Source organism: Rhinatrema bivittatum, chromosome 8 (assembly GCF_901001135.1).
Source record: "Rhinatrema bivittatum chromosome 8, aRhiBiv1.1, whole genome shotgun sequence".
In the NCBI taxonomy this organism is placed as follows: Eukaryota; Metazoa; Chordata; class Amphibia; order Gymnophiona; family Rhinatrematidae; genus Rhinatrema; species Rhinatrema bivittatum.
Genome location: NC_042622.1, coordinates 45,378,130 through 45,405,135, shown reverse-complemented (window position 1 = coordinate 45,405,135; position 27,006 = coordinate 45,378,130). Strand labels below are relative to the sequence as shown.

General features: G+C 45.5%; 1 protein-coding gene across 3 annotated transcripts in view; it reads right to left on the bottom strand.

The window, feature by feature from the left end:
* The window catches only part of LOC115097704, a 70,561-nt gene extending 45,001 nt beyond the window's left edge, over positions 1-25,560 (bottom strand). The window contains exons 1-3 of one of the 3 annotated variants that reach the window (XM_029613673.1): positions 19,003-19,008; positions 5,074-5,076; positions 3,133-3,241 (exon numbers count right to left, since the gene is read on the bottom strand). In XM_029613673.1, coding sequence (XP_029469533.1) covers positions 3,133-3,235 — 103 coding nt within the window. In that variant the 5' untranslated portion in view covers positions 3,236-3,241; positions 5,074-5,076; positions 19,003-19,008. Of the gene's footprint in view, positions 1-3,132; positions 3,242-5,073; positions 5,077-9,590; positions 9,692-19,002; positions 19,009-25,278 lie in introns of those variants that run through there. The other 2 variants (XM_029613672.1, XM_029613674.1) reach the window with 2 other exon arrangements.
* Positions 25,561-27,006: the final 1,446 nt, after the last annotated feature.

Here is a 27,006-nt window from a genome sequence, read left to right as displayed (position 1 = left end):
AGTATGCTTGTTACTTTGAGTAACTTTGAGTATGGATGTCGGCACTAGTCCCACGCACTCTTGCAAAATTTAAAATCGCATTTATGTGCATAAATCTTCTTTGAAAATTCAGGCTAAACATGAAAACAGAAAAAGACCATATAGCCCAGCTAGTCTGCCTGAGCCCATCTACACAACTGCTCAGTTCTACAATCCCTATCTCCCCGTCAGAAAACCCTTCTGCTTGTCCCAAGCTTTCTTGAATCCAGATACTGTCTTTGTCTCTACCACTTCCATTGGGAGGCTGTTCCATGAATCCACAACCCTTTCTTTAAAGAAATACTTCCTTAGATAACTCCTTAATATCTTCCCATTCACCTTTATCTCATGATTCCTCATTCAATAGTCTCTTTTCCATTGAAAGAGACCTGCCACCTTTGTATTGATACCTCATATATATCCTGCCTGCTTTTCTCTAGACTGAGTCCGGCAGCTAGGATTTAAGGCTAAAAAGTGCAGAGTCATGCATTTGGGCTGCAGAAAACCAAAGGATTGGCACTGTCTCAGGGAGAAATTCTATACATGAAAGAAGAGTGGGATCTGAGGGTAAATATTAGGGATGTGCAGACCAAAAGTTTATGTTCATAAGTCCATAAGTCGAAAGGGGGGGTCAATTTCGGTCAATATGGACATATGGAGAATTCCATAAGTTGAGTCTATGTCCATACGTGCAAATAAAAATTTAAACCCCTCACCCTCCTTAATCCCCCCCCCAAGACTTACCAAAACTCCCTGGTGGTCGAGCGGGGAGTCAGGACGCCATTTCTGAACTCCTTTGCGAGGAGCACGTGACGTCGGCATCACGTCAGAGTGACGGCGTCACGTGATTCCCCGCGCGTTCGCTCCGGGACCCTCGTTGCACCCAAAAGGAACTTCTGGCCAGCTTGGGGGGGTCAGGAGGCCGTGAGCGCGTCCTTTGTGAGGAGCACGTGACGCCGACGTCACGTGCTCCTCACAAAGGAGTTCAGAAATGGCGTCCTGACTCCCTGCTGGACCACCAGGGAGTTTTGGTAAGTCTTGGGGGGGGGATTAAGGAGGGTGAGGGGTTTAAATTTTTATTTAGGATCAACAATCGCGATTTCCAACTTATTCAACATAGCTATATTGAATAAGTTGGAAATCCGATCGTTTTCTCCTCATCACTTTTTTAAGTTAAAAAAAAAAAAAAGTTGCGTTTTACATTTAAGTTCAAAACGAATGCACACCCCTAGTAAATATATCTGACAATCTCAAGGTAGCCAAACAGGTGGATAAGGCAACAGCGAAAGCCTTAATGATGCTTAGGGGCATAGGAAGAGGAATAATCAGCAGAAAAAAAGGAGGTGATATTAATTAACCCTATAAGACCTTAATGAGACCTCATTTGGAATATTGTGTACAATTCTGAAGACCATATCTTCAAAAGTATATAAACAGGATGGAGTCAGTCTAAAATGAACAGTGGTCTTTGTTGTAAACCATATGGGGATAGACTTAAAGATCTAAACATGTATACTCTAGAGACCATTCCTCAAAACTTCATTAGATCTCTCCACATGGTTTTCAGAACACCTCAGGTATCTACTCTGTTGCAGATTTTGATATCACCAGCAGACAAACCTTTTTTGCTGTCCTTGTGCAACATTGCTTACAAAAATATTGAAAAGAACTAGTCCAAGGACAATCACTGTTGCACACCAGCAGTAATGCCCCTTTCCTCGGAAAGAGCTCCATTTACAACGACCTTTGTCGCCTCCCACTCAACTAGTTTCTAACCCAAACAGCTACTTTAGAGTCCATACCAAGGGAACTCAATTTATTTATAAATTGCTTATAAGTGGAATACGTGATAGGGGCGAAAGCTGGACCCAGTTGGCCAACACCATTTTGTATTTGGCAAACAGCAGGCTTGGAAGCTAGTGGCATTTGAGGCCCCACTAGACCACCAGGGACATGTTGTAAGTTATGGGGGTGATTTTTGGGGGGCGAGCTGGGGGGGTCAGGGATTCGATGGGGGCAGCCTGCCATTGTGCATGGGGGGGATGAATTTGGATCAAGGGATGGCCTTATTGGGAAAAAAGGTTTTTGGGTAGCGGGAAGGCCATTGTTGCGTGAACTTATCATTCCTTTATTGGACTTTTTTCATATTTAGTCCACATCTGGAGGCAGTGGGGGGGGAAGTCTCCCAAATATTGGATAGGGGTCTTTAGGGCTGTCATGGCCCTTTAAGGAACATTCCAGAGGCATTGGAATGTGCATTAGTATCCCGATGCCCCCGGGAAAAGTTTGCTACAATTCTGAATAATAGCTAACTTTCTAGAAAATAATACAACATGCAATTTTTTGAGGCAAGCCGTGTCATGTTATTTACATAAAATTAGTTGTTAATGAACTGTTTTGCATGCATTTGCCTTGAGCTACCAATGAAAAAGTGTGAGGTAAATCTAAATAAAATCTTTTTATAGTTATAAAAATTATTAGGGGCTCCAGGTGATCGTTTCAGTACAATTGCACATGTGCATGCTGCAATGTATGCACAGATGCACAAATAGCATGGAGGGTGGCCTCAGCAGGAGAAACAAAGACTGAGCAGGAGAGACCAAAAAAACTGCTGGATGGGAAGTAAATGCATGCTGCTGCAGTTTCATAGAGTTAGTGAGCGGCCGGCAGAAACAGTGGGCTCCAGTAGCAGACAGAAGCAAGCAAACTTCTGCTAGGGATTTACAACATCCTCCAAGTCAATTACAGTGGTAAGGTAGGTAGCAGATAAAGAATGAGCCTGCAAACAAAACCTGTGAAATCTGAGCTGCAAGCAGCTGCTCACATGGTCAAGACAGGGGAGGAAGGGGGGAAGACGAAGGGGGAAGGCAGACAGCAGATAAGTGCAGAGGGAGAGAGAGAGTGTGCAGGACTCAGGAAGACAAGGGTCAGGAAGTAGACAGACAAAGGATGACAAAATGGGGTTAGTTTTAAAAATTATCCAACTAAAGTTAGCTGGATAACTTAATCGTTATAACCACCATGAATATTCAGTACAAGTTATTCAGACAATTTGTCATATAAGAAGCTGTTCTAAACTATATCAACCAGTATTGTGTTTTTCTTGTGTCTTACCATTTGAAAAGCTGGAACAAAACTTTTCAGCCATAGAAGCAGAACTTGGAGATAAGATCAGTAGACAGCACAAGAGACCAATGACCAGCATCTTGAACATCATCGGTACCTGCGTGAAACATTCTTGGTCAGTGTAATACCTTAGAATGAAAGGAAACGACGAGGGCATGATAATCACATCAGTGATGCTGAGGCAATCAATCAATCATTTAGTCTATCAAACAGAGAAAGGAAGAAATTAAGCCAGATAGAAGAAGAAACATAAATACTATTTTTGGAGTTTTAATTAAAATCAAGATGGAATCCATAGGAATAGTTGGGTAAAAGCTAACAATTAAAATTTAAGGACATGACAGGTGTATTACAGGTTCAAAAAATATTCAGTGAGTCACTTTTCTTAGGCCTGATATCTGTGGTCTCTCCGTCAGAGCTAAAGGAACATTATTTATTTATTTATTTAGAATTTTTTATATACCGACATTCTCGATACAAATATCAAATCAGGTCGGTTTCCATAGAACAAAACTGTCGCGGTTAAGGCGTTACATTAAACCGAGTTTCTGAACATAAGAACATAAATATTAAATATTAAATATTAAATAGACAACAATAACTTGTCAAAATAACATGAATAAATGTAGGGAGTAGCTGAAAAAGAGGGTAGGCTAAATTGGGATATACAGGGAACAGAGAACAATGAACAGAGAACAGAGAACAGTGTTGATGGGCATAAACATGAGTAATGCATGAGCTAAAGAACTAATGCATCAACAAAGGAGTCTTTCAAAACAAGTGGGCTGTCCAGATAAGGCGTAATCGGGCCTTGAAGGGATATGGGCGGTCATGGAACTTATAGTGGACTATTTTGCTCTTTGACCGGTGTCGGAGTGTTCCTGCGATTCTGGATAGGCTTGCCAGAAGAGCCACGTTTTTAGGTTTTTCTTAAAAGTTAGATGACATGTCTCTTGTCGTAGATCCGGCGGTAATGAGTTCCAGAGGGTGGGCCCGGCTGTGGAGAGTGCTCGTTTTGTTAGTGAAGTTTTGATCGGGGGAGCATATAAGGAACCTTTGTAATTGTATCTGATAGGTCTTTGTGATGTGTGAGGGCGGAGTTGCGAGTTTAGATTTAGGTGGGCGATGCCCATAATATCCTTGTGGATCATTGATAATGTCTTGAAGGTGATTCTGGCTTTTATAGGAAGCCAGTGAAGGCTGTGAAGAATTGGTGTGATGTGGGCTCTTTTATTTGTGTTGGTGAGTAACCTCGCCGCAGCGTTCTGCACCATCTGTAAGGGTTTTGTAGATAAGACCGGAAGACCTAGCAGTAGAGAGTTGCAGTAGTCTAACTTAGACAGAATTATAGACTGGACTACTAGATGGAAGTCACTGAAGTGGAGGAGTGGTTTCAGATTTTTTAGCACTTGAAGTTTGAAATAACATTCTTTAGTTGTGTTGATAACGAAGGATTTAAGGTTGAATTGATTGTCGAGACGCATCCCTAAGTCTCTGACGGAAGGGGAGTGGTTAATAGATAATTTTGCGAATTGTGTTGCGCTTTGGGAGTTGATGAGAGTATGGTTTTCATCTGGCGAGATTAGATTCAGATAACGTCACTGGCGTGACAATTTTACATGTGCTACCAAACTAATACAGAGAATGTTTTAATTAAAAGGGATAGGAAAGAAAGAAAAACAATTTCAAAATAAAACTCATTCCTCTCGACGATCCCCATCTGTTTTAGAGTTGTTGCTTAATTCCTTTCATCTACCTGGCAAAACTTGTATTTTATCTTTAAAAGTGTTCTAGAATAACAGTGATTCGCAATACTAAAAAAAACTACTTAAGTACATGTTTTAAAAAATGTCTTTGAATGGGTACGTGTGTTTTGTATTTCTTTTGGAAATAGACATGACATTCAAAGAAAACCTGGCTTGAAATAACTTTCTCCAGTTACTGATTTTCTACATTTTATCCAAAGAGAATGTCATTTTCTACGATTAGTTTTAAATGTGCTACTTGCTAACTTCATGGAGTGCCCCCTAGTCCTTCTATTATCCGAAAGAGTAAATAACTGATTCATATTTATCCATACTAGACCTCTCAAGATTTTAAAGACCTCTATCATACTCCGCCTCAGCTGTCTCTTCTCCAAGCTGAACAGCCCTAACCTCTTTAACCTTTCCTCATAGGGGAGCTGTTCCATTCCCTTTATCATTTTGATGTTCCTTCTCTGTACCTTCTCCATCGCAACTATATCTTTTTTGAGAAGCGGGCGATCAGAATTGTACATAATACTCAAGATGCAGTCTCACCATGGAGCGATACAGAGGCATTATGACCTAGATCTTTTTCCTGGGTGGTAGTTCCTAATATGGAACCTAACATTGTGTAACTACAGCATGGATTATTTTTCCCTATATGCATCACCTTGCACTTGTCAACATTAAATTTCATCTGCCATTTAGATGCCCAATCTTCCAGTCTCGCAAGGTCCTCCTACAATTTATCACAATCTGCTTGTGATTTAACTACTCTGAATAATTTTGTATCATCTGCAAATTTATTACCTCACTCATTGTATTCCTTTCCAGATCACTTATAAATATATTGAAAAGCACCAGTCCAAGCACAGATCCCCAAGATACTCTCTGTTTACCCTTTCCCCATGAGAAAATTGACCATTTAATCCTACTCTCTGTTTCCTGTCTTTCAATCAGTTTGTAATTCATGAAAGGGCACCGCCTCCTATCTCATGTCTTTTTAGTTTCCTTAGAAGCCTCTCATGAGGGACTTTATCAAACATCTTCTAAAAATTCAAATACATTACATCTACTGGCTCACCTTTATCCACGTTTATTAACCCCTTCAAAAAAATGAAGCACATTTGTGAGGCAAGACTTGCCTTCAGTAAATCCATGTTGACTGTGATCCATTAAACCATGTCTTTCTATATGCTCTGTGATTTTGATATTTAGAATATTTTCCACTATTTTTCCAGGCACTGAAGTCAGGGTTACTGGTCTATAGTTTCCTGGATCGCTCCTGGAGCCCTTTTTAAATACTGGGGTTACAGTGGCCACTTTCCAGTCTTCAGGAACAATGGATGATTTTAATGATAGGCCAAAAATTTTAATTAATAGATCTGAAATTTCATTTTTTAGTTCCTTCAGAACCCTGGGGTGTATACCATCCAATCCAGGTGATTTGCTACTCTTTAGCTTGTCAATCTGGCCTACTACATCTTTCAGGTTCACAGTGATTTGGTTCAGTTCATCTGAATTATCACCCTTAAAAACCATCTCTGGAACCAATATTTCCCCAACATCCTCATTAGTAAACACAGAAGCAAAAAATTCATTTGGGGTAGATTTTAAAAGGATGTGAGTAGGCGTACATGCGCACACATGTACACCTGATTTTATAACTTGCGCATGCAGGCACGCGCAAATTATAAACTCAGGGGTCTGCACACGCAAAAGGGTGCACAATTGTGCACCTTGCATGCGCCGAGCCACACTGCCTTCCCCCGTTCCCTCCCAGGCCGCTCCGAAATTGGAGCAGCCTCTGAGGGAATTTCCCTTCCCTCTAGCCTGACCTTCCCTCCCCTTCCCACTTCTTCCCCTAACCTTTCCCCCCCTAGCCCCACTCTAACCCCCTGGCACCCTGCCGATACACAATCATCCAACATAGCAGCAACGGCTGCTGTGTGGGTGGCCTTTGGCCCCGCCCCCGACCTGCCCTTGGACCAATCCTTTAGTAAAGCCCCGGGACTTACACACGTCCTGGGGCTTTACGAGTGTTGCTGGGCCTTTTAAAAATAGGCCCGGAACATGTAACACCCCCCCCCCCCACGGCGCCATTTGTGCTCCTACCATGTGACAGGGGCCGACCAATGGCACCAGTAGCCCCTGTGACACAGTAAGGGCAAAGGCTATCGGCACCATTTTGAATACTGGCAGCCGACAGCCCGAGTGCAGGAGACCACTCCAGGACCCCCGCTGGACCACCAGGGACATTTGGCAAGTCTTGGGGGGGGGATCAGGAGGGTGGGGGTTATAGTTAATTACATTTAAAGGGTTGGGATGGAGGTTTTTTGGGGAAATGAATACATATGTAACTAATGAACGGATCGGGGTCCCCTGAGAATGAATGCAAAGGATTTGGGTCCCGACAAATACGAATACCGAATGGGACGAATCCATCCCTGCTGCACATTCCTACTAACTATTGTCCTTATTTTATCAAAGTTTCCCTTTTGAAGATTTAGTTTTAGAGCTGTAGTTTTACTTATTGTCCTCCCCTTCAAGTTATTAGTTTAAATTTGAACATGTTATGATCATTATTGCCAAGTTACCTATCTCACCAAACCCTAAGACGTCATTAACCTTTTTTGGTATGTTTTTGAGATCGGGGTATCCTTTTGACTGAAGGGTTCCCCCTGTGTTTTTCCGTGTTGCTTACATCAAAAATTTTCACAAAATAAAGCAATGAAGGCATTGAATCTTGCTGTTTTTCTCCCCATTCAAAATGTTTCAGCATTTTCAAATTTGTGGTGCTCCTGATTTAGTAATCCTCTCTGGTTTTTTCAAGCGGCTCGTTTTCAATATGGCCGCAGTCAAATCATCATTGACATTTTTTGGTGTTACCCTCCAACGTCACGTCCGGTAGTCTCGATTCATTCGGAGGGATTCCTTTAAAATCGGCGTCCCTGTCAAAGTACAGTGTCAACCTCGGGCAGGAACGCGAACGGATAGCCTGTGGCACCACAGTAAGTAACTCCTCATGGGATAAGAATGCTTTTGAGAGACTTTATCAGTTGTGGCAATTTTGCTAGCTTGACTTGTGTTATATTTCCAGCGCAACTAAAATCTTACCCCGACGGCACATTGACCGCACTTTTCAAACAGTAAGTGTTCAGTCACATCCTGCAGCCATGTTGTTAATACAAGCTCTTTTGCTGATTTTATTAAGGCTTTTGTATTTTTTTCTACAGATTTATCCTCCTGCATTTCATAACTTTGTGTACCCTGAAGAAGAATATTTCGAAACATTGCAGTGTCGGTAGACACAAAGGCACTATTGATCCGTTATTTTTAAGGACAAGTGCAGAAGACATAGTACAGCTGCATTATTGGATATCTTTCTTCAAGATAAGTGCATTTTCTTATATATAACCCTCATAACCAAAAATAGGGAGTATATATTAATTTCATTAATTTGCACATAAGAAGTGACCTATGATTATAAAGTCCCAGCACTCATAAAAAGCTTTTTTCAGTATAAGCTATTTGTTTGCATGGGCGCTGTATGAGGTCACTCTTCACATACAGTCCAAGCCTATTTCTCAAGCGGAATATATTTGTTTGAGTATAGCTTCCAGGGTCCAGCAGTGTTGCGGTCTCCACCGCTTCCGCCTTGCTAGCTGTGTTCAGGGCTCACCTCCAAGGCTGGGAACGCCGCCTCCGCAGCTCTGCTGAGCATGCTGGGCGTCCGCCATTGCTGGGCCGTCTCGCTGCCGCCACGCCCCAAGCCCGATATAACCGGCGTCCCGCAGTCCTCTCATTGCCTTGCAACGAGGATCGCTACCGTGCGTAGTTCTTAGTTGCACTTCCGTTGTTCTGCCTCAGCTACCGACCGCTGCCCGTTCCTGACTCTGCTTCTGCCTGCCGCCAGCCACCGACCTCTGCTCGTTCCTGACTCTGCTTCTGCCTGCCGCAGCTGCCACGCTCCTGTCCTCCGGACAGTGCCTCCTGCAGGTCTGGACTGGAGCTACTGCCAGACTGTCTTGGGTCCTGACCTCCTCTGCTCCCTACCAGGGCTCTGGCCTACTCGCTGCTGGATCCCAGCTTGCATCCTGCAAGTCCCAGTCAAGGCATTACTGACTCTGTTCCTGCTTCCGCTTGCTCTGTGCTCCCTGGCCTATTGGCTCTTGCTACTGTGCTACTGTGCTCACCCTTGCCCGGGCCTTCCTAGAGAGACTATCACTGTGCAGAAGTCCCAAGGGACTGGGTCCCTAAGGGCTACTCCTGGGGGGTCCTGGTTCCCGGGTGAAGAGCTTAGCTGCACTCCCAAGTCCCAAGGTTCTGGGACCCTACGGGCTCCTCCTGGGGGATTCCCAGTTCCCGGGTGAAGACCCCTGCGTGTCTCCTAAGTCCCAAGGCTCCAGGACCCTACGGGCTCCTCCTGGGGGGTTCCTGGTTCCCGGGCGAAGACCTGTGCTTGAGGCTCCGCCTCCCGAGCTACTCTACCCAGGGTGGTTCGGCTCAAGGAGTCATTGCTCCTTTACTTTAAAAGTTAGTATAACATGACATTGCTTCAAGATCTATGGTTTCCCTCCTACAGGGCAGAAATTTACAAATGTATAGTCCATAAAAAAGGCAATTCATCTTGCCTTCCCATCACCTGCTTATGCCCAATAGTATAAAATAATATAAAGAACTGTAATAAAGTTTTCTTACCTCTACTATCCCCTCTTGAATGAGAAATTGGTGATCAGAAGCTGTACAGAGCCTTCTGATTCCTTTTCTCTTCTGGTGCTGCTATAATGTAGGTTCTCTTTATATACTTGAAAATGAGGAAAATAAAAAAAAATGGAAAAAGGAATGACAATTGCTGATCTGTTACATTATCACTTGTCCGTTTTACTGTCTTCCAAGATAAATATTTATTGATTTAGTAGAATATTTGATTACATGCTTGGATAGTGGATGTTCAATTGTCATCTTTCTTTGATGCCTAGAATAATATGTTCTTCAGAAATCTTGGGTGCCTTATCGCATATGTGCTCTCTTGGAGGTCACGAGTGGTGAGAGTTTAGAACTCTGTGTTCTTTGCCAGTTCAAGGGCCTGGCTAGGTTTGTTAGAGACAATATGGTTAGGGCATCTGTAAGCCAGCAACAGCATGGATTGGATTCTTCATGCTCTAGCCAACTTGATCTCACAAATCTGATGTAAGTTATTTTAAATTATAGATATCTAACCCAAACCTTAACCCAGGTTCTACATTTATTGGGATAAAAAGTAAAAATGTGATTCTCGACCCCAGAAACATCGTCAAGGGTTATAACATTTCAGTAATTTTCACGTTTGCATTTTTAAAGTAAGACCCCCCCCCCCCCCTAATTTGTAATCTTCAAGTTCAGTTACCTTAGTTTTGATTTTTAAAAACTGGTACAGACTTCTGTGAGGTCTGCCAAGCACAGATGGGCTGGTATAGGTAGAAGAGAAGGATTTTAAATAAATAAATAGTGAGAACAGATCAGGCTGGATAAAGGCAGGGTATAAGAGGAATGGGATTATAGGGCTTGGATGATGCAACACTAGAATCAAACACGTGGATGTGAATATGGAGGATCCTGTCTGAATGCACACTGCACAAGGCCAAGACGGCGCCGCTTCCATTTATGGCACTACACACACCTCACTGACTTGACTTGTCGATGGGAAAAACCTACCACCACCCGTGTGACACCACTTTTGATGAACTTCCTCAACTTTGCTGGCAAGAAAGCTCCTCCTCTTCTCTTCTTTTTTTGTGCAGATCAAAAGGGTCTTCTCCCTTCCCCTTCTGTCCTGAGCCCCCTCCCCCTTTGAGTGCTTGCTTGAATTGAATTTAAAATTATAACATTAGTATATAAATGTTTTAAGAATGATGCACCTAGTTACTTGTCAAATCTTTTACGAAACTATGTTCCCAAGTGAAAATTAAGATCTTTAAATCAAAATTTGTTAGCTATTCCAACGATTAAGATGTTAAGTTTACATGAAATGCGGCAAAGATCCTTCTCTGTCTCAGGCTCCGATTTGTGGAATGCCCTGCTATTAGAACTGCGTTTGATTGACGATTTAAAGCAGTTTAGAAAGCTGTTGAAGAATGAACGTTTTAGACAGGCTTTTGAAACACAATGATATGATATTTTATAATATGCAATTTTGATTTATTATGCAGTGTTGTATTTGTGTTTATAGTATTGTGAATTTTTATTTTTGATGTTTTGTTTTTTTTTATAAGTTTATTTATTATGAAGTATAAATTGAACAGGTACAAAAAAAAAGATAAAAGAACAGCACTTCTACAAAGATCCAAACAGTAAAGAACAATACCGTTGCACATTCCTACACAGGCCAAAATCTACTACAAGACCCTTCAGCAGTCAGGTAGGTATGAGTATTACGTGCTACAATAGACATGGAACAAACTTCATATTTTGTATTTTCATTACGTAATCCCCATCCCTCTCCCTCCCTACCCCCCCTCCCCTCCCTCCCTTCCCTACTTTGCTTGTGGTTTAAAATAACAAGGATATCAAAGGTGACCATGTATAGAGGGCAAACATTCCATATAGTCCAACCAAAATACTCCAAGCCATTTAGGAGAGTTGACCAGGCCAGTATATACAAGGCACGGACTATCTGATCATTGTGGACTTTTAAGCATGTGACTCTAATAAACTATGGGTAAACGTGCATCCAGTGCCAAGCCACCATCTCTGAAACTTCGTATTACTGACCTTAGGTATACCATAATTGAACACCTTTTAGAACAATAATGGGGAACAAAACTTGCAAAACAGTTGAGAACCATTGAGAACCAGCCCCATCATGGTAAAAGAAAACATATTCAAGCAATGACCACACCCCCCGTATAGTGGAAATAAATATCGGTTGGGATTGGCAACGTACTAAACTGTGAGTGAACAGACTTCAAATGCAACCTGTTACATTTACAGTCACTGAGTGGTCAGGGGTTCCTCAACAGATTCTCTATGAAATTTGGGTAGGAATATGAATCCTAGGTCTGGAGACGGGCGCGCCCCTCCCCCAGCAGGGCAATTTACTTGTGTCGTTCAAGACCGTTCAGCAAGAGATTCATTTGGGACCAGTCATATAAAGTAATCATCCAGTAGTCGGCCGTAAATAGGAGAAAAACGGACCCCAGATTTGTTGCATAAGTTCTCTTTTCTTGACTGTGGACTTAGTTGCCATTAGATATTCATGCGAGCTAAGGGTTAACAGGCGATGAAACCAATGGTCCACATGCGGTGCTCGATCTGTTATCCATTCGGATAGAATAACTTTTTTTCCGACCAGCGCTGCTCTAGATAGAAAAGCCACCACATTGTCATTAGTTAGCATATGGTTGGGCCAGACGTCAAACAGCCAGCCTTCTGGGGTTAACGGAATCAAACAAACCCATAGCCTCTCACAAAACTGCAAAATATCCCTCCAAAAGGTGGCAACTTTAGGGCATTCCCAGAAGCAATGAGTATTTGTTCCTATTTGAGACCCACATTTTATGCAATACGGAGAGGCACATATGTTGAACTTATAGGCCGAGGTTGAGGGAATATAACTTTTCCACAAGAATTTAAACTGAGTCTCTCTCAATTCTTCATTAGTAGATATGGACCGGATATTCTTAAAAGTGGATTTAAAATCATGAAGAGTAAGATGGAAGGCCGGCCAGTTTTTCCATGACATGTAGAGGTGCCTTCGTCCGGTGCCTTCTGCAACTCACGGTAAAATCGAGAGATGCTGGGTCCTTTCCTTGTACCTGCTGTCATAAGAGTGGGTAAATCAGTCCGTTGAAACCAGCGCTCAAGGTCCTCCCCTAAAGTACTTAAGAAGTGACGTAATTGCAAAAACGCAAAAAAATCCGACGCGGGGAGCGTATAGGATTTTTGTAGATCTTGAAAACTTAACATAGTCCCCGTTTCAACGTTCGCCAGTTGATATAGGTATCGTAACCCCTTCTCTTGCCATCTGGAAAAAATGGAACGTCCCTGACCGGGGATAAACTGCTCATTATGTGTAATACTGAGTAGCGGGGTGACTGTAAACTGGAACCCCAACTTCTTACAGACAAATTTCCATGTGGTCCGGCATGTGCGGAGAAATAGGTGTGACCTTAATTGTGGTGAGATAGCCCCGGGTTGCGCATGTAACAGAGCATTCAGAGAGGCCACCTCGTACCACTCCAATAAGTACGACCCCGGGGTAAAGAACTGCGTCCCAAAAAGCCAGTCTTGAAGGAACCGAAGATTACAGGCGATATTGTAGCGAAAAATATTCGGGCATCCAAGCCCCCCTCTTGTTCCGCCAGTTGTAACGTGCGCAGAGCTATTCTAGCTCTTTTCCCTCCCCAGAGAAAACCAGATAAGGCCCTATTGAGGGTATGGATATCATGAAACTGGAGCCATAGTGGGAGCATTTGTAAAATATACATCCATCTTGGGAGAATCACCATTTGGTATAGATGAATACGACCTCTCAACGACAGAGGTAATGAGGACCATTTCGTCAGGGTAGCTATCGTCTGTTGTTTCTTTGGCTTCACATTCTTATCATAAATCGATTGCAGATCCGATGGAATAATGATTCCCAGATACTTTAACTTGTCCTCTGCCCACCAAAGGAGGAATGTTACTTTCCATTGCTCTCGAACCATATGGCATATATCTAAAGCTTCGGATTTTTCCTTATTGATCTTCAGACCAGCAAAGGCTCCAAAATGGGACTGGATGTCTAGGAGAAGGGGAAGAGACACTTGCGGCTGGGTTAGAAAGACTAGCACATCATCTGCGAAAGCCGCAACTTTGAACTCTTTCCGACCCCGTATAAACCCGTAAATATTAGGGTGCTCGTGTATTTTCCACAGCAAGGGATCAATAGACAAAATATATAAAAGCGGGGAGAGCGGACACCCCTGTTGGACCCCTCTCTGTAGAAAAAATTTCTCCGATGGCTGGCCGTTGACCAATATTCGAGAAGATGGCTGGTGATATAGTAAGGCGATGTAGTCCAGAAAGGCTCCCGAAAAGCCATACTTCTGTAGAACAGAGAACATGTACGCCCAGGAGACTCTGTCAAAGGCCTTCTCTGAGTCAAAGCCTATAACCAGAGAGGGAATGTGCTCTTGCTGAGAAAATTGCATAGCCATTAGTAGTTTAAGAATGTGGCTAGTGGCCCTTCTCCCTTGGACAAAGCCAACCTGATGTTCCGAGATTAATGAAGGGAGCAGCGTGTTCAATCTGTTGGCCAATACCTTTGAAAGAATTTTGAGGTCGCTGTTGAGGAGGGATATTGGCCGATAAGATGCCGGGAAACAGGGATCTTTCCCTTCTTTTGGAAGGACTGTGATAGTTGCACTATTAAATTCCGCCGGGAATGCTTGTTGTGCCAGACCAGTGCGATAATATTCAGTGAGGGGGACGGTTATAAGGTCCTGTAAGATTTTATAAAAGTCATAAGAGTAGCCATCCAGCCCTGGCGCTTTCCCTTTAGCCATCCCTTTAATAACTCGGAGGACTTCCTGGGTTTGAATTGGTTTATTCAAAAAGTCCCGTTGCGAACCCGATAAACAAGGTAGAACGATATCTGAGAAAAACAATTGTTCTTGATTCGGCGCAGGCGTTAGGTCATCAGCGTATAGGGTCTCATAAAATCGTTTAAATAATTCTCCCATCGCGTAGGTATTAGTGACCACTTCACCTGAGCTAGTCATCATTTTATGAATGAAAGATCTTTTTCGTGCTCCTCGAACCAAATTTGCCAAAGGGAGTCCTATCTTGTTGCCGAACCGAAAAAAATTATGATTAGCAGCTTGTAGTTCTCTGTAAGACCTGTTATGTAATTCTGTATTCAATTGTGCTAGTACATGAAAGTACTTTTTCTTGCTAACTTCAGTTGGAAAGGAACCCCATATCGCTTTGTGATACTTCAGCTGCGATTCGAGCTTCAAAATAGCAGCATCAATTCGCTTCTTTTTAGCACTGAGGTAGGCAATTATATCCCCCCAGATAACTGCTTTTCCAGCATCCCAAAAGAGCAGCGGGGTACTCTGGTGTTGGTCATTTTCCCTTTGATAGTCCCTCCACTTATCCTTTAAGTAGGCATGGAACTCCAGATCGGCAGCCAGTCCTATGGGGAATCGCCAGGTTGTAGGCCGGGACCCCCTAGCTCCCAAGCGTAGGGTCAGAGATACCGGTGAATGGTCAGAGATCACAGGGAGTTCAACTGCAGCTGCTTGCGTGTTGGAAAAAAGTTGCCGCTGGGTAAGAATGTAATCAATTCTAGATCTGGTTCCATGTGGGGAGGAGTAGAAAGAGTAGTCTCTTTCCGTCGGGTGCAAGGTGCGCCAAACATCAATGAGGTCCAAATTGCGGCAAAGAAGTTCTACTCCATTCGGCATTTTTGATCTTGGGGCCAAACCTGGGGGACTTTTATCTAGGGTTGGATCAGAGATGCAATTAAAATCACCGGCTATTATTAACTGGCCTTCTAAGTGAGTTAGGATTGTTGTTAATATAGACCGGAAAAACTTCGTGGAGTTAGTGTTTGGGGCATAAATGTTACATATCGTTACCTTTACCCCTTTCCAACACCCCTTAACAAGGACATAGCGGCCATTCTCATCTGCAACAGATTGGGAAACACTAAAATCAGAAGATTTATGTACTAAGATAGCAACACCTGCTTTGCGACCCTGCGCTGGTGCAAAAATACATTCACCCACCCAATCCCTTTTCAGTTTGAGGCTTTCCGCTGTACTTAAATGGGTTTCCTGTAGGCATGCTATTTCAGTTCCCCATTTTTTTAAATTATTCAGAATTTTTTTTCTTTTGATAGGGGAACCCAGGCCATGAACGTTCCAGGATATCAATTTATTCATGTTACCCCTATGACTTGGGTGCTATAGCAAACAGTAGAAGCACATTTACTCTGGGGAAAGGCGCCCAGCCCCCACCTTTCCCCTGTTTTCCACATGCTTGATCCCCTCAAACATTGCCCATTCACCCTACAGATCAGCCCTGCTTGCGCCACAAACATTACCCCACTCAACCACAAGCCTACCCCCCCTCCCTCCCCTTCAATCCCCAACCCCCCTTCCCTCCCCTCCCTCAACATCCCCCCCAAATCCAAACAAAACAGAGTCTTGCTGCCGCTTCAGATGTACGAGCTCCCCGCCATCAAAACTGATATTCCAACTGTACTGTGAAGCAGTAAACTTGCTGTGTCCCAAAAATGTCCCGAACTCCTGCAGCTCCTTTTAAAGCTGAGCGGTTAAGGCTCTGGTAAACCTCGGCATAAGACACAGAGTAAAAGTCAACAGTAACTAAACAACAGGAAACACTTGAAACCTTGATTCATGTACAGTGGAGTTAAAACTCTCAGTCGCCATTTGCTGTAAATGCTCAGACCACTCCGGCTGGACGAGCGTGAAATCCTCGCTGTCGAGTCATTGCGGAGCGACCGGGTCCCCCAAACCGGCCCTTAGGATGAGTTGGGTTGGAGAAAACTTTTAGCTGCATCAGGAGTTTGAAAAGTATGTACCTTCCACGGGGCTCCAGCGGTGAACTAGGCCTGCGCGATCGGCGCTGAAGCCCGTCGGGGTAAGGCCTCTTGTTCCGCTCACCCCGATCGGGCCCCCTCGCCGATCGCCGGCCTGTTTCTTCAGCTTCCACCTACCTGCAAGGCCGCGAATCCCCGCCTCCAGCCGGCCGAGATCGGAGCCGCGATTCGCCGCATCTAGCCGGCCTCGACTCGGACCACGAGCCCTCGCCTCCAGCAGGCCCCAAGCCGAGCCGCAAGACTTCGCCCCGAACCGCCCACGAAAAACGTCGCGGCGGTGACGTCAGAGGCGCGACCGGCGGGATATTTAAACCGCCGCTCACCTCTCCAACCTCCTTTACCTTCCACGGGGCTCCAGCGGTGAACTAGGCCTGCGCGATCGGCGCTGAAGCCCGTCAGGGTAAGGCCTCTTGTTCCGCTCACCCCGATCGGGCCCCCTCGCCGATCGCCGGCCTGTTTCTTCAGCTTCCACCTACCTGCAAGGCCGCGAATCCCTGCCTCCAGCCGGCCGAGATCGGAGCCGCGATTCGCCGCATCTAGCCAGCCTCGACTCGGACCACGAGCCCTCGCCTCCAGCAGGCCCCAAGCCGAGCCGCAAGCCTTCGCCCCGAACCGCCCACGAAAAACGTCGCGGCGGTGACGTCAGAGGCGCGACCGGCGGGATATTTAAACCACCACTCTCCCTGGCGTCGCGCGCACGAAGGAGCGCGACAAAGGGGCCTGCCCCTTTGTTTCGCCCCTTCGTGTCGACCCTTGCCCGAGCTGCAGCACTCAATACCGCACTAGAACTCGGCTAGCATCCATCCAGCTCACGTCCTTCCAACTCTCATCCATCAAGAGATCATCCTGCGCCCACTCAACAAACAAGCGCCCACTCAGACAAGCGTCCTGCGCCCTCCCAACAAACAAGCGCCCACTCAACAGACAAGCGTCCTGTGCCCTCTCAACAAACAAGCGCCCACTCAACAGACAAGCGTCCTGCGCCCTCTCAACAAACAAGCGCCCACTCAACAGACAAGCGTCCTGCGCCCTCCCAACAAACAAGCGCCCACTCAACAGACAAGCGTCCTGCGCCCTCTCAACAAACAAGCGCCCACTCAACAGACAAGCGTCCTGCGCCCTCTCAACAAACAAGCGCCCACTCAACAGACAAGCGTCCTGCGCCCTCTCAACAAACAAGCGCCCACTCAACAGATAAGCTTCCTGCGCCCACTCAACAAACAAGCGCCCACTCAACAGACAAGCTTCCTGCGCCCACTCAACAAACAAGCGCCCACTCAACAGACAAGCGTCCTGCGCCCTCTCAACAGACAAGCTTCCTGCGCCCACTCAACAAACAAGCGCCCAAAGCATCCTGCGCCCACTCAACAGACAAGCGCCCACTCAACAGACAAGCATCCTGCGCCCACTCAACAGACAAGCTTCCTGCGCCCACTCAACAAACAAGCGCCCACTCAACAGACAAGCATCCTGCGCCCACTCAGACAAGCTTCCTGCGCCCACTCAACAAACAAGCGCCCACTCAACAGACAAGCTTCCTGCGCCCACTCACAAACAAGCGCCCAAAGCATCCTGCGCCCACTCAACAGACAAGCGCCCACTCAACAGACAAGCGTCCTGCGCCCACTCAACAGACAAGCTTCCTACGCCCACTCAACAAACAAGCGTCCAAAGCATCCTGCGCCCACTCAACAGACAAGCGCCCACTCAAAAGACAAGCGTCCTGCGCCCACTCAACAGACAAGCGTCCAAAGCATCCTGCGCCCACTCAACAGACAAGCGCCCACTCAACAGACAAGCGTCCTGCGCCCACTCAACAGACAAGCTTCCTGCGCCCACTCAACAAACAAGCGTCCAAAGCATCCTGCGCCCACTCAACAGACAAGCGCCCACTCAACAGACAAGCGTCCTGTGCCCACTCAACAGACAAGCGTCCAAAGCATCCTGCGCCCACTCAACAGACAAGCGCCCACTCAACAGACAAGCGTCCTGCGCCCACTCAACAGACAAGCGTCCAAAGCATTCTGCGCCCACTCAACAGACAAGCTTCCTGCGCCCACTCAACAAACAAGCGCCCACTCAACAGACAAGCTTCCTGCGCCCACTCAACAAACAAGCACCCACTCAGACAAGCGTCCTGCGCCCACTCAACAAACAAGCGCCCACTCAACAGACAAGCATTCTGCGCCCACTCAACAGACAAGCTTCCTGCGCCCACTCAACAATCAAGCGTCCAAAGCGTCCTGCGCCAAGCAACCAACCTGTACTCATCCAGAGCCCTAACCAACTAATTATTTATCTCCTAATTCCAGGCTTTCCTCCCTTCTACCATCCGCCCACCCACTGCGCCAGCTATCCAACAATCCACAATGTCTCTAGTTCTTCCAATACCAATTTTACAACACCGCCTCCCATCTAAGAGAATATCTACCAAACGAGCCCTTCACAATAACTTAAAAACCCTCACCCCCATCTTGATTACACCTATCACCCAGCTTTTAGGCCTCTCCCTCTTCTCACTCTCTCTTTTCAATGCACAATCCCTAACAAAAAAATCCCTAATTTTCAATGATTACCTCACCGACGCCAAACCAGATATTTGCGCAGTAACCGAAACATGGCTTAAGCCCTCAGATACGGCTTTAATAAACCAATTACCTACACAGACCTATGATGTCTTCTCACTCCCGAGACTGAAAAAAAGAGGAGGTGGAATCCTTCTGGCCACCAAAAAAAGCCTTAACTTCTCCCAACATCCGTACAGCTCTAACTCAAAACTGGAAGTCGGCTTCTTTACCTCACAAAATCTTCAAATCCTTCTTGTCTACGCCCCCCCCAGGGCTCCTAGAATCCGATGTCTCCCCCATTCTTGAAATCACCACCATGCTCATCAACTTGGATACTCCAGCAATCATCTTAGGTGATTTCAATCTGCACATAGACATTCCTTCTCCATCTAACAGCTGCGTAACCCTCCTCTCAGCCCTGTCTGCTATGGGATTCCAACAACTAGTCAACGAACCCACACACAAAGCGGGTCACACTCTGGACTTGATTTTCGTCAATAAAGGCATTACGACTACATCCAATCTGAAGAACAAAAAGGTTCCATGGTCAGACCACACTCTCATCTCTACCTCCTTCGCGCTGAAAGAATCCAACACTCCTAACATCCCCTCACCTTCATTCCACTACAAGAGGCGATGCTCCCTAGAAGACCTTAACACCCAGTTGGTCTCACAGCTCCCATTATTAGACTTCACCGACCCGAACACTGCCATTCGCTCCTGGAACAACATAACAGAAAATATAGCTAATAAGCTCTGTCCTTCAACAACAAAAAAATCTCACACCAATGCCGTCAGCAGACAACCTTGGTTCACCATTGAACTCAGAAAACTTAAAACAAAGTTTAAGAAAAAAAGAAGCAATCTGGCGTAAAACCCCTTGCGACTCCACTATCTCCTCATACAAATCTATTCTATACCAGTACAAATCCCTCACCTCAAAGTCAAAAAAAGACTATTATGCATCTAAGATTCACAACCTGGTCTTTGACGCCAAAGCCCTCTTCACTTATGTCTCCAGCCTCACCCAAGCCTTACCGCGAGAAATCCCCGGCAACATGGCTCAATCCAAAGCTGAAGAACTTGCTCAGTTTTTCCAAAATAAAATCACCAATCTCCTAACACAACTGCCTCCCGACACCGCCGCCCTCCAGACATATCAACAACCTGCCTACAAAAACGTCAGCTTAAACACCTTTGAACCCGTCTCTTCCATTGAGATACAAGCCATCCTGAAAAGAATGAAACCCTCGTCTCATCCTGCAGACCACATCCCCTCCAAACTACTTCTATCTATTCCAGACACAATAGCCACATCATTGACAAATATCATCAATTGCTCCCTAGCCCAAGGAACCTTCCCAGATGATCTCAAAATGGCCTCAATCTCACCACTCCTAAAGAAACCTAACCTTGACCCGAAGGACCCCAACAACTTCCGCCCCATCGCTAATCTCCCATTCATTGCCAAGATCATGGAAAAACTAGTGAACTCTCAACTTTCAGATTTCATCGAAGACAACAATCTTCTCTTCACCCCACAACACGGCTTCCGAAAAAATCGAGGCACAGAATCCCTCCTCACCTCGTTGACAGACCTTATCTTATTGGGCCTCGACAAAGGAAACTCTTTCCTATTGATCTTATTAGACCTATCAGCAGCGTTTGACACGGTCAACCACGCCATCCTCCTAAACCAGCTGTCGTCCATAGGAATCAGCGGCACTGTCCTATCCTGGTTCAAAACCTTCCTCAACAACAGAGGCTACAAAGTTAGACTCCAAAACAAGGAATCTTCAAGATTTGACGCCGTCATAGGAGTCCCGCAAGGTTCTTCATTATCTCCGACTCTTTTCAATATTTACCTTCTTCCTCTCTGCCAACTTCTCACCGACCTCAATCTAAAGTATTTCCTATACGCAGATGATATTCAAATCATCATCCCCATCAAAGACACATACTCTAAAACTCTTGACTTCTGGGAATCATGCCACCTGAAAATCAAACAACTACTCAACAGCCTTCACCTCATCTTAAACTCCTCCAAGACAGAAATCCTACTCATCTCTCCTGAGAACAATAGCTCTAACTCTTCTCTTCCTACCAACCTACCTACCTCACAAGTTAGAGACTTAGGAGTGATAATAGACAACCGGCTAAACTTCAAAGCACATATCAACAAAACAACCAAAGACTGTTTCTATAAACTCCATGTCCTGAAAAGGATAAGACCTCTCTTCCATGCTCAAGACTTCAGAACGATCATCCAAGCAGTCATCTTCTCAAAATTAGACTATTGCAATTCCCTATTGCTAGGTCTGCCCTCATCCTATTCCAAACCATTACAGATGGTTCAAAATTCAGCAGCCCGACTACTAACAGGCGCAAAAAAGAGAGACCACATAACTCCCATCCTGAAAGAGCTACATTGGCTACCCGTATACTTCCGTATCATGTATAAAGCCATGTGTGTCATCTTCAAAACTATACATCAACGCATCTCCCTCGATCTTCAAATCCCCCTCCAAGCATACAATTCGACAAGACCTACCAGAGAAGTTTACAGAGGCGCCCTCCAAGTTCCTCCCACGAAAACGACCAGACACATTACCCTCAGAGATCGGGCCACCTCCACAGCTGGCCCTTCTCTATGGAATTCCATTCCTACAGATCTCAGACTAGAACCATGCCTCCTAACTTTTAGGAAAGGACTTAAGACTTGGTTATTCAAGCAAGCTTTCCCAGACACAATCTAATGACACAATCCAAGGACTCAATCCAAGGACTCCCCAAAACATTCAACCATTAACAATACCATTTGTACATAGTATTTAATTAATTTAATTTGTATTTTGTCTAACCAGTTATTCTTTCCTATCTCTTCCTTCTTCTCCAAGTTCTGTGACCCTTGTTAATTGTAACTGTTTCCTTCGATCACCACAGTTTTAGTTTGATGTATTTAATGCACCCCGTTTCATGTAAACCAGCAAGATATGTCCTCATGATTGCCGGTATATAAAAACCTTAAATAAATAAAATAAATAAATGTACTTTGCCCGCTTTCCAAATCTTTAATATGGCAGGGTATTGAAGCGCAAAGCGGGTGTCCAAGTCCACTAATTGCGAGCAGATTGGGGAAAACTGCTTCCTTAGCTGTGAGACTCTGACAGAGTAATCCTGCGTGAGTCTGACCGAGATATTATTGTAAGGCAGGCCCTTAAGTTTCCGTGACGCGATCCAGATTTTCTGTTTGTGGGCATAATTCAATAATTTAGCAATAGCTATCCTGGGGCGTGGGTCATTATCCCGCTTGGGGCCAACCCTGTGGGCCCGTTCCACCACCAGGGACCCCTTTAGCTCCGGGAGCCCCACTGCGTCCGGCAGCCATGACTCCAAGAACTCCGCAAGGCCCTTATCATCAACCCCTTCGGGCAGTCCAAGAAACCAGAGATTTGCCCGTCTGGACCTATTTTCAAGGTCATCAATCTTTTCTTGATATTCTTTTATTAGCGCGTCATGTGTTTTAATCATTTGTGTTGCCGTGACAATTTCCTCCTCTGCAGCGCTTACCCTGGATTCCACGTGGGCGAGTCGGGGCCCCAAGATCGTTAGCGCCTCATTCATTCCTGTCAGCTTTTCATGGATGCCAGCGAGTTTTTCGTCAAGGGCAGCCGCGATGACATCCCTCAGTGTGTCCACAGTGAGCGCGCCGGGTAAGGCCTGATCAGATTCGCCATTTGCTGGTTCCGCCGCCATCTTGCTCATCCCCGTTTTACCTTTTTCCTTCTCCTTCTCTTTTCGGACGCTCTTGGAGGCCATGGACTGCGGTGATTTTTTCATATATTGGACTATAGACATGTGCCAGTATCCTCGCCGCACATAAAAAACTCAAAAAAAGCCGAAACAGTAGTTAAAGCCGGTAAATAGCAAGCGGGGAGCTCGGAGCTGAGGCAAAACGCGTCTTCCTCAGCACATCACCCCACGTGACCCCCATTTTTGATGTTTTAATATATTGTTTTATGTTAATTTTGTGATCTGTTTAGCACATATTTTGATATAAATGGAATATAAAAGCCTTTAAATAAGCAAATAAACAAATAAATAAATAAATAAATTGAACAAGTGCACATGTCCCCTAGAGGTTCACTGAAACACTTCCTTAAAGTGATGGCCAAACCCCAGGTCATATTCCTAGAAACATGGCAAGTTACCATTTAAGGTAGAGGTTAGGTTAACAAAATTTGGAAAATTATAAAGGCACATTTCTAAAGGCAAAAGATCTGAAATTAGGGCTTAGAGGGAAACCTAATTTTGGTTGCATCTAGCCTGCTAGGTTGTGGCTGAAATTGAGCCTAAGATAGCTGAAATCAGTTCCTATATGTACAGCCCCAATTCTATTCACCTCTTGGGCATGGGGGCACATAGGGAAGACAATAGACCATACAAGGCCTTGTTACCTCCTGGGTTTCCTGGACAGAGGGGAAAACTCTTGTTTTTCAAGGCCCTTAGGGTGTGTACCTCTCTGGGACTCTTCTGCATACCCTCCGTACAGTGACACCACAAAATCACTGCACATTTCCAGGCTGTTGTTAAAAAAAACCTTTTACTGTAACTGATGGCAGGGAAATCACAATCAAAAACTCTGGCACTCCACAAGACAATGCACCAGTACTGTAACACAAATTTATTGTACAAAAATAAATCTCAGTCTCTTTTCACACTCTCTCCCAAACAGGTAGACTCTTAAGGGAAGGTACCCTTCCCCCCTGGGCCCTCTCAGTACCTATTGTAGATCTTTTCACATCTCTGTTCCTCTTTTTCTGTTTCTCTCTGGATGATTTGAGTTTGACCAGTCTTTATGGACTTTTCTAGGCAGGATACCTCTCTGGCACCTCCCAGGACACCTATCCCTCAACTTCCAAGTTATCCCTTTCTCCTCAGGGCTCCTCTGATTCTGCTGTTCTTCAGGAATACTTTGTTCTACTCTCTAGTCCCAGGAATTCTCCTTTCTTGGAGCTCTTCCTTTCCAATGAGTCCTGGCTAACCTATCCCTAGGTCCCAGCCACTGCCTTTCAGCAGGATCGCTTCTCCTCTCCTGAACCTTCTCTATGAAGAGATAAGCCCAGTGGCACCATTCTGTGAAAAGACAGCTTCACCGCAACAGCTCAGCCTAGACAGAATCTTTCTTTAATTTTTCAAGTTTATTTCATTTTATCTAGGTCTACCCAGGCCGTCCTTCAAATTGATTTCCTCAAATGGGTGGCAGGGCTTCTTTTTTTTTTTTTTTAGCCGTAACTCCTCCTTGATACATTGACACTATGCTGAGCTGTGTAGGTACATGGAAAGGTCAAAGGTTATAGCGGATGTTATGGGCCTCTCCCTTGAGTGTTTGAACTGAGTTTAATGCTAATAAGTCAGGTTGCCAGAGGACATGGAAAGAACCTTGGTGTTGGATCCACCTCATGTGAGCTTCCCCTTGGAGATGGATTGGGCATTTAGGAAGAGGATTAGGAAGGTAGTAAGGCTGATTATTTGTGTAAGGGGAGTGGTCATGATGGAAAGAAGGTTTCTGTGACTCTCTGGTGGGAACTTGGGGAGGGGGTAGTGGTGTGCTAGGGGATAGTGTTTGATGGAGGGTATGAAGAACATGTGCATAGTTGTAGCACAGTGAGTGTTGGAGAGGGTGAAGAGGATAGGTAAATGTAGGGGGCGAAGGGGTGATTGATGGAAAGTTGGGATGGGATAAGAAACTCTTTAGCAGGAAGGGGGTGGGTGTCTAAGTGGGTATGAAGTAGGGTGTGGTGGTGGGAGGTAGGAATCACTCCCAGGAGTAGTCCTAGAAGGTATAAGGCGAGTTGTTGTAGTAGTACAAGTCCTTCTCAGGTCAGAGTTAGGATATTGGAGATCTCTGGGGAGACGTGGGCTGAGGGGGGGTGGAGGATAGTAGTTTCTAGCCCAGATTACACTTCAAAGACTTGTAGCGGGTGGAGCCGTTGTGGTAGAGCCATTTGAAATGGTGTTACGGGGCCCAAATTGGGAGGCACGAAGGGGCAGGCCCCTTAGGTCGCGCTCCTTCGTGCGCGCGGTGCCATTGAAGCAAGCCGAGATTTAAAGGGCTGCAAAGCCGGCCTCCCAGGCGTCGGCAGGACGCGGTTCCCAGCCCTTGATTGGCTGCTCAGGAACGCAGGGAGGGTGAGTGGGCGGCACAGTACGTCGGCGCGGTCCTTACTTTTCTCTCTTTTCTTTCTCTCTCTCGTTCTCAGTGGCTACGGGGTCAGCGGCTCTTCTTTATCTTTCACATCAGGGTTTTTTTCTTTTTCTCTTTCCCGGCGTATCTCACTCGCTTACACTTCCGGTGGTGTCTCCCTCTCTTCCGGTGGGACCGGAGCGGCACCAGGTCGGGTCGGCAGCGCGTGGTGAGGGGGTGGGCCTCAGGTTGGTGGAGACAGCAGGCCTCGGGTCAGCAGGCCTCAGGGCGGCAGGAACGGCAGGCCTCGGGTCGGAGAAGATGGCAGGATGGAATTAAGAGGTTGTGTTAGTAAGGAGGCGCTAGGGTTTCTTGCGCACCCTAGCACCTCCTTGCTATCGTGAACCCAAACGGCGTCGGTGATCCGCCGGTTATGAAAACCGACGCCAAGTTTATCAGCGTTGGTTTTCCTAAACCCTGCACAGCCAGGGGGTTCAGGAAACAGACACTTGTCATTCGAGAGTCTGTTTCCTGCACCCGACTGCCAGTGGGTTTTTTCTCTATTTTTTAACTTTATTTAGTTTCACTTTTCCTTCTACTTAATATCGCAACAATATTAAGTAGGAGGCAGTACAGAAAAGCAGTTTTTTCTGCTTTTCTGTACTGGATTAAGGAGTGCTCAGCAATTAACGCCTGCTCCAAGCAGGCGTTAATTACTGAGCGCTAGATGTGTGTCTTAGACCCACGTTGTTTTTTTCCATCTGGAGTGAATGCTAATAGCCTCAGTCACATGCATTTGTTTGTGATTAGCGCTATTAGACTCGCTCCCCATCTGACATGCATTGAATAGGCGCTAATCCCCTTATTGCATTAGGGCATTCATTAGCGCCAATTCAACCCGTGTCTGACTGCCTCGGCTGAGCGCACTGTATTGCATCGGCCCCTGAGTCAGTTCCCAAGAGGGAAGGGAGAAATCAGTCCACAAGGAACATTGCCTAGAACACCCCCAGGATTCAGCCTATGCTCCACCAGGAAGCTAGACCTAAAGCCTGCCTGGGAGTGGCCAGTTTGCATGTCTGCAACATCTGCTGGAAGCAAAGAAATACTGAAGAGCTGAAGGTAGCACCAGACCTTTAAAGGAGGAGGGTGCGTGTGTGAATATTTTGAGTTTTTTTTCTCTATTTGCTGGCAGAAGGGTACAACCCATTCTGCTGGACTGGTCTTGCATCAAGAGCAGGGGTGGGCAATTCCAGTCCTCGAGGGCCACAAACCTGTCGAGGTTTTAGGATATCCTAATGAATATGCATGACATAGATTTGCATACAACTGAGGCAGAGTCCATGCAAATCTCTCTCATGCATATTAGGGATATCCTGAAAACCAACTGGTTTGTGGCCCTCGAGGACCAGAACTGCCCACCCCTGATCAAGAGGAAGGAAGAGGATTATTCTGCAGGGCTAGGCCAAATTACCTGCTGAATCACACAGACCAGACAGAGCTGACTGAAGACACAGGGGGAAAACACTCAGGAACAGTGTTACCAACTCCTTCCTGAAGAATAAGATCCACTGTGAAAAGTCTCCAGATTGGGTAAAAGTAGCTAAAACCATGTTGTTGTGCAGTGGCGTCAGCAAAGCTGGTGAGCTTAATATTGGTGGGGAAAGATGGGTAGCTCACGCTCACACATATTTTCTTGCTGTCTCAGAAAGTGACACGCATATTCACATTCTGTCAGTCACATGCACTGTCTTAGACAAGCTCAGACACTGA